The sequence below is a fragment of the Cicer arietinum genome, chromosome 1, assembly GCF_000331145.2.
Source record: "Cicer arietinum cultivar CDC Frontier isolate Library 1 chromosome 1, Cicar.CDCFrontier_v2.0, whole genome shotgun sequence".
In the NCBI taxonomy this organism is placed as follows: domain Eukaryota; kingdom Viridiplantae; phylum Streptophyta; class Magnoliopsida; order Fabales; family Fabaceae; genus Cicer; species Cicer arietinum.
The window spans coordinates 21,693,623-21,702,081 of record NC_021160.2 but is presented as its reverse complement, the minus strand read 5'-3'; the positions used below and the strand labels follow the sequence as shown (position 1 = coordinate 21,702,081).

Sequence of the window (8,459 nt, the reverse complement as noted above, 5' to 3'; positions counted from 1 at the left end):
TCTTTTCTGCCTCTTGCGAAGAGTATCGTAAACCTTCCTACCACAGTACTCTGGCCTTTTTTTTCCACTAATTGTTCTTCGCCCCTGGTATCACCCCAGGAAGCTCCCTGCCTCTCCGGGTATTATTGCATCCCAAACAAAATATTTGACCTTAGGAAGCTCCCTGCCTCTCCTGGTCATTTATATTCTCCTTTTATCTAGAGATTTTCTTCTCTCACCCCCCAATGCTCTCCAGATTGGCTAATCTTGAGGTGTATTTTGACAAGCATGTTTTAAACATTATTAAAAGTTCATCCGCACAATTGTAGAACTTTTTAACATTGGATGAATTAAATATGAACTTTTTAAATGTCATATGCTCAAGATAAAGTATGGACTTTTTATATGGACCGAGAAATCAACTTTTGAGCTCATTTTTTGTGGAGAAACTTTTTATAGTATTGTAAACATGTATGCAAAATAATCATTCAAAAACACATGTTGAGGCTTCAACAGGGACTAAAACTGCTCGCATAATAACTTTGTAGGGACTAAACAAAATTTTATAAGTATGAAAAAAACTTAATTAACCCTAATAATAATAATAATAATTAATGTTAACACAAAATATAAACATAAAGAAAAAAAAAAAATTCCCCCATTTTCCTTCATACTCTGCTACAAGACTTTCTTTTCCCAACTTCCGCAACTTCATTTTTCGGTGAAAATTTCTACGCATTCATGCACCAAAGCTCACTTTCTTCTCCATCTCCCAAACACAATTCCTTCTCTATAACCCAAATTACTTTTCAAATTTCAAATACCTCAAAGCTCGTTCTCATCTCTCTATTTTCATAACTCTCTCTCACCACCCCAAAGAACCAAACCCACCTAACCCCTCTTCTTGTGCTTTTGCCTTTTCCACCGGAAGAAGCTTTTCTAGGCAATGGCTCCTGTTGCAGAAAACATCCATCTACAGAAGTTCCCCCTTGGGCATGGTCTTGAAGAGCTGCATTTGGAACAGAAGCGGTAGTTTCGTGTCTGGTAACAATCATGGGCTTTGAAGAATAACATTTGTTTGGAAGAAACTTTTTGTATAATTTTCTAATTTATTCAAATCTTTTGATTCTTTTTTCAGGCACTATGAATATGCTTCCTGATTGATTCTTAACTTGGGTACGTCAAGTCTTTCTTTTGATTGTTAGTTTTGGGTGTATTGCTTTGATGACATGAATACATGGTAAAAATGCAGCATGGTTTTCAATAAAGCTTTCACCTTTTAGTGAAAAAATTATTGTTTTTTTTTTCAAGTGGAAAGAGTAATGAGTTTTTAGATTAATGAGATTGGATTTGTTGATTTTGAGTGTTTCACTAATACTTGGATTGTACATCTTATTGGATTTGTAGGGGTGGATGTGACCAAGGGCAAAAAATTAAATGACTTTGTTAAGAGTGCAAGATGCTGGTTTTGAAGGAAGAGGGGAGAAATTAGAATATGTTGTAGCTCAATATCTGGGGAATCAGTTGCTGTAGGAACCATAAGTCACACACTCTTCATGTTTTTCCTTGCTTTTGCATGTTCCTCTTCATGCTTTCATTAGGATCATGTTGTGGGCCATAAAAAATATGTCAATTTCTGGGTTAGTGGTTTAGTGTTGTATTATTTTATCTTTTTAGGTGTTCTTAGGAGTTTATTTTTGGAAGCATGATGAAAATTCTCTACGGACTGCTTCACTTTTTGGTATCTCTACTTCTCTGTTTCACAATGATGATAAAAATCTGTATATGGCTATGAAGCTAAATTGGTTTTTGGTCTTTTGACAGTAAATTCATTTTACTGTTATTTGGTGTAATATTGGAACCCATTTTGAATATAGATAACTTCACTTTCAAGCAATTTCTCTTCAATGATGGAATAACTCAGGAATGCAAAGCCCTTAATAGTCATCTTATAAAATAGTCTTTCTTTCCACCATTGGGTTTAATTCTAGAAACACTTAGTTGATTTTCGAATTAGGTGCAATGTTATGGGTTCATGGTATTGTGCATTATTAGTCTAAGCTCTACGTGTTTACTATTAAATGAATCAAATGATGGATTATAGCACAAGAATATTTGTCATAATTACCCAATATGATAGTTTTAACAATAAAAATAATAGATAATTAACTAAAAATAACATATAAACAACTATTATCTCCTTGTTTAAATACTAGAAAGGTCCATATTCCGGAATATCTTGGTTACGCACTTTTGAAATAATCAGTATTCCTAACAAGCCTTTTATTTTATCCTTTTGATAACAGCTTCCTATATGGTAGGGGTGTAAAAGTCAACCATGAAAGCCTTTTCTCACTAAAGTCAGCTACATGGATCAAACGACACCATAAAACCTGACATGGGTCATATCAAAAAATAGACCATTTAATAACTTTAAATATCTCCTTATGGTTTGATTTATAATTTTCCTTGGTATTCCCTATCTCTACCTAACTGACTATCCACCATTAGATCTACCTTTCTTACTACTATGGGTCTTCTTTATACATGCCTAAACCACCTAAGACTATATTCTACCATCGTAGTACAGTAGGAGCTACCCCTACTTTTTTTCTCTAAGATATCATTCATAATATTATCTTGTCTTATGTGACCACTAATCCATCATAACATTCTCATCTATGTAGTATTGCTCATTTCTTAAGGGTCGCTCTAATATGGACCATCTCAAAAGTGGTCCAACAGTAGTCCCTTAATTTTTACTGGATAAAACAAGTTGTGCCAATTTTTCAAACACACTTTAAATTTGCTATATGTATTTAGTTTGTTTACACGTTAAACCTGTGAAGTCAAGGAAACCTCCTTGAGCCTTCCCCGAGGCATCTAAGACCGGGTCGACTTGCTTCTGCTCTCTATTGCCGAGAAAGAGGAAGCTCTGGTTGAACTGTTGCAAACCATGATGACAGAGTGGTATGGCGATCACAGGAAGAACAGAACTTGGTCTGGTTGTGCATTCACTCTAAGAAGGATATGATTATAAGATTAAACTAATTGGGTTTGCATTGGCATTGATATGTATGGGTTCTTGATTTTTTACACAGCTTCTTCCACTTTTCCTAGATCTTGCTAACAAAAAACTTTAAGACCTGTTGAAGCCAGCTTCTTTTTAACAATGGGTCTGTAGTTGGACAATTCCATATTAGGGACAGCCGTTTTCTTATTTCCTTTTTGCAGCCAAACATTTAATTTCATACAGTAGTTCATATCTTGTAGTTACAAACAGTAGTTTTCCTTTAAACGAGAGCGGCACTTTTATCATAAAATTAAATTACAACTGAACTATTCTTCCATTTCACGCACCCTACTGGAATACTATGGTTGACAATCAGCTCAGTCTCCCCTTTTTTTTGTATGAAGAGTGAGTCCAATTTTCACCTGTAAATGAACATTTGGGTGCCTCCCAATAAACTTGCATTCTCTATACTATGATTTCTTCTCCTTAAAATGAACATATACTTGTTACGCCTAAAAATCAAGTATCAAACAGGTCTTACCAAGCTAAGAAAGCTTACAGAAAAAAAGTCTAAATCTGAACTTGAACCAATGATGAAGCCAAAGCATGGATCCTTTATTAAAACAAAGTGGTTGCAAAAGGACAAGTAAACAATGAGAATAACACAAACCTGTGGGATGATCCATCCTTGCCAACAGAATTCCCAAATATATGCAGATAAGCGAGAATAAAACAGGTATGAGAAACGCAGGGGCAACCCGATTTATCATCTTTACTCCTCCAAATACAATAAAGCATAACATAATAGTAACAACAATCCCATAAATTTGCAGGTCATGTGAACTTGGACTCTCTATCGGCTGTGCAATTGCAGTACCATTAACTTGTGTGATAGTCTCTGCACTTGCAATACAGAAAAAGTAAAGGAAAACAATATTTAAATGGTCAGTTGCCTATTTCAAACATATTGCTCTTTCTTTTTCAAAATATGCATAACAGTGCAATTGTTAAGTATACTTAAACTCAATGCAAAAGAAAAGAAAAGAAAAAAATTGTTGAGCACATGCACCCAAAGCAAAAAGAAAAAAAGAAAAAGAAACATTCTAAGTTAAAATCAACAAAAGAAAAAAATGGTGTTTCAATTAAATAAAATAGAGCAGTGACTCTTTTTTTTTCCCTTTTCATAGTGATAAATGCAAAGGTGTACAAGATAAGACCATCCCAAGTTACAATTGTCACGGACAAACTGATGACAAAAAGCACGTCAGTTTGATGGCCTTTATGTACATCTATCTTGATCAAATGAAAAGAACAAAGTTCTTGGCTCTGCATGGTTGTATTATAGGAATGTCTTCCATTTTTTCTATTTTTATTTCCCTTTTTCTGTATTGTTTATTTCATTTTTTTTTTTGTTATTGCTCTCTTTGCTTAACTTTAGGATAGTAAGTCATAGTTTTTTCATCTTCCAATTTGGTATCATAGCGCATCTTAAATCTAGTGATGGACCACCCACATTTGTACACGCTCCAAATGTCAGTTGTGGACGTGAAGGTGTTGTGTAGCAGTGTAGGAAAATCCAACCGCCTTTATTACAACCTCCTTGGTCTGCCTTCATTGCAGCCTCCAACACGTTCACTGTGGTAGCCGGATAGGTGTTGTTGAGATCCCACATTGACTAGTGATATGACCAAGTAGTCCATATAAGGCTTTTGAGGTTGAATGATGGCCAAGAGTCTAAGACTCATACTCAATATATTTATCTTATTCTGAAAAATATAAAGATTCTCCAATGACTACCGAAGCCTCTAAAATCCTTTTAACAGGTCAAACACAACCACTGATTTAAAAATAATTAGTTTTCCAGGAAAACAAAATTTATCCTTTTATTTCTCAGACCCAGAGATATATGTACATATACTAGTACAGTTATTTAATTCCAAAATTCCATAAGTGTACACCAAGGTTCTTGAGGTGAAATTTACTGCAGAAATAATTATTTAGAACAACTATAGGAGATTTATGTTAAACAAAAACATTCAATATTCAGCAGCTGATTTTTAATTAAAAGCAAAAAAATTGGATTGCAGCGGTATCACAATAGAGAAAGACAAATAAAAACGAAAAAAAATAACTTGATTCCAAATAAATAAAAAATTGTCTGTAGATTCATTAGTCAATACCTCTAAAAATCCCAGCAGAAGGAACTGCTTTCAAAAATGTTTCTACAGCTCCCAATACGTACCTAGAACCATAAACAAGAAACTTCAGAATCCATTGCACAGTACATAATAAGCTATCATGACACTACAATTTGGCAAGACTTGATTCATCACCCTCCTAGCCTGATCTCCATTCAAATATTTAAAATAAAAAAGGTACATATTATGCACTTACAGTGCTCCAGCAACTGCATTTCCAAGGAAGAAGCATAAACCAATACTAACTCCAACTTCTGGACCAAGGGCACGGCCTATGAGATAGTACGGCCCCCCACCCTAGAGAAGAACATTCATAAGAAAAAGACTTAACTATATAAATAAATGAACAAAGCAGACAATTAAGTGCATGTATGGATTTACTTAATTGTTAGGAAAAATCAGAAAACCATTTTTTTTATTGCTTTATCAGAAAAAACTTTTTATTACAAGTTATTTTGACACTAATCAAATTGAAAAACACAAAGATGAAAAATTTTAAAAATGGAGATAAAAATAAATGAAAATTCTCAAAGAACAAACACAGAATTTTTGTAATTTACTTTCAAAATTTGAAGTTAAAAAATTATCCCTTTTTTTGCAGCACATAGCATAATGAATAGCCCTATTTGTTGTAGACAGTTAACACTTCTAACAAAATAGCCATCTCTAAACATAAGTTGCCACTAATTGACAGAAATTTCTTGTAATACGCTCATTGCATGTCGATAGGATTATGGTTCATTTTGAAAGTGAAATTTTTGGGCCCAACTTGAATCCACTATCCTTTTTTCTCAACTATTGTTTATCATGGTTCATGCTCAGGGCGTAAGCATTTTCTTTGTTAACATGTTTATTTATAAGTTTTTAAAACTTCTACAATCAAATAATCATTTATAATATTGATAAAAACTTCATTGTATCATTTGATTTTTTGAAGTATTTTTTTATTAAATCACTATTTATTTTTATTTTTTTATATACAAATTATTAAAATAATCATATCCTAAAACTTTTAAGGAATGGTGTATCACTGTATTGGATACATATCGAATCTGAAACTTGTATCGTGTCTATGCATCATTTTTAGAGGCAAAGGGAAACCAGAAACACTCTTAATGAAACTTTACAAAGGACTCACATCTAAATGGCCTCTTTGAAGACTTGGTATTTGGACAAAACTCGAAGGCATTATTTATGTCTACTGTTAGTAGCTGTTAGCTTCAAGTAGTTATCTGATAGCTGTATAAACAGTTGTCAGTTTAGTCTGTCAAATAGTTAAAAAGTTGTAACTGTATCTGGGTTAGTTAATCCTCTCCTCCTATCTCTGTTTATATTCTTAGGGTATATCTGAAAATCGTTTTGTTCCAAATCAACTAGCTTCATAGCATGAGCTATTTATGACAACAAACTCCTTTCTCAAATTAATTATCAAATACAGTTTAAACAACTTGTGGAATAAGCAAAATATTCTTTTTATAAAAAGCATATTCCATAAGCTATAGTAAATTTTAGCAATCATATTTTGAAAAGAAAAGGACTGCATTCATAGCAAATAAAAAGTGGTTCCACTTACTCAGACACTTACCTTCATGGCACCATTGGTTGCAATAGCACTCAATGATATTGAAGTAAGGAACGTACAAGTGCCACACATAGAAACAAGCAACAATGTCTCTCCTATGCCAGCCATACCAACAATCCTACAATAATGACAATAATTGAAAAGTAAACATCTAATCTTTTGCTACTTTACTTATGATAGAGGGATCCAAATCAATTCAATATACAAAAGGAAATAAAAATAAAAAATAAAATTATTAAAATCCAGTATCAAGTAGAAATAATCAATTTGTGCTAGTATTACTTGGTTTACTTAAGGTTACCTGCAATACTCTCTAGAATAAACATACCTTGCTTAGTCAAATACATGATATGTGGAGGCTTATATAGTTAATATGTTATTTGGGTTCATGATATGTGTTAATGGTATTATATTATGTTTGGATGTTATTATAGAATTTTTAAATATTGTTTTTTAATTAAGTAGACTCTTAGAAGTCTATGGACATTGCTTCGACTTCCATGTTTGACAACCTTGCCTAGACTTCCAAGTTTGATAACTGTGCCCGTGATTGATTGTTTTCTCAAAGCAGGTGAGAACTGATGAATGAAATAGTTAATTTTGATCTTTTTTAATTTGAGTCGTAATTGTTATCAAGTTGTATAATTTGAATGCTTGAGACTTTCATTTGAATTTTAAATACCACTCCTAAATATTCAAATATCTGGTTCCACAAAGCAGTAAATGATCTAATCTAATATTTGAGGTAAGGTTTACAGCAATATGCAAGTTACCAAGAGAAACGAATGTAGTAGATGATGCCCAATATGCTCTGAACACACGGAATGAATACACCCATCATTGTACCTAGTTTGGGAGCATCAGGCTGAAAAAATAAAATTAACATGACAAAAATCAGAGAAAACTAAGAGATTAACTAATATTTTTAATTAGCATTGAATTAGTTTTTTTATTTTTTGCTTATATGCAAAATGGGAGGTAACATAGAAACAGAAGACATTATAGTGTGAGATTTTTTGCTTCCAATTTTCTATTTTTTGTTTTGGTAATTTGAACCATAAACACATATCACATTCATCGATGACTACACATAAATATGATACAACTGAATGCAAGCATAACTTATACTTGAGAAATTAGCATACCTTTGGAAGTGGCAGCCCAGCAGTAATGGTAATATCCTCACCATCTCTAGGACTAGACGGCTGTGCAGTTTGCTCACCAGTCATGCTGGGGAAGGGAAAGATATAGTTCATAAAAAATGTTTAGCATAAGACAACCAATAAAAAGGTTTCAAATTAAACCAAAAGCAAATTCCACAAACAACAGATTCCCAGGTAAAAAATAATTGGGGGCTTTCTGTCTTAGTTCAGAAAGCTCTTTTTCAATTAAAACTGCATCTAAATTTTTTATAATAATTAGATCTTAAAAAAAAAACTCAAAAAATATTGTTTAAATGCTTTTACTGAATGTCAAAAATAGTCATTGCTGAGAAAAAATTAGATCACCAGTGCCGGATTTCAACACAACAAGAATAGCAGCAATAACTTACATACTTGAAAAGGGCATCATCCAAGGCAAAAAAGGAATAACATTTCACAGTGTAGCTAAAAAGTCAAGTACCTTTTGAGACCAAGAATGTTGACAAGAGAATCAAAGCCGAATAGTTCCAGTTTAGATTCCTGCT

General features: G+C 32.9%; 1 protein-coding gene across 1 annotated transcript in view; it reads right to left on the bottom strand.

Moving 5' to 3' along the window:
- LOC101505270 (cation-chloride cotransporter 1) overlaps positions 1 to 8,459 on the bottom strand; it is an 18,416-nt gene that overhangs the window by 8,843 nt on the left and 1,114 nt on the right. The window contains exons 3-9 of the mRNA XM_073364351.1: positions 8,396 to 8,459; positions 7,918 to 8,002; positions 7,546 to 7,637; positions 6,776 to 6,890; positions 5,387 to 5,487; positions 5,173 to 5,234; positions 3,663 to 3,890 (exon numbers count right to left, since the gene is read on the bottom strand). The exon at positions 8,396 to 8,459 is cut by the window's right edge and continues 31 nt beyond it. Of these exons, the coding sequence (XP_073220452.1) occupies positions 3,663 to 3,890; positions 5,173 to 5,234; positions 5,387 to 5,487; positions 6,776 to 6,890; positions 7,546 to 7,637; positions 7,918 to 8,002; positions 8,396 to 8,459 (747 nt within the window). The remainder of the gene's footprint in view (positions 1 to 3,662; positions 3,891 to 5,172; positions 5,235 to 5,386; positions 5,488 to 6,775; positions 6,891 to 7,545; positions 7,638 to 7,917; positions 8,003 to 8,395) is intronic.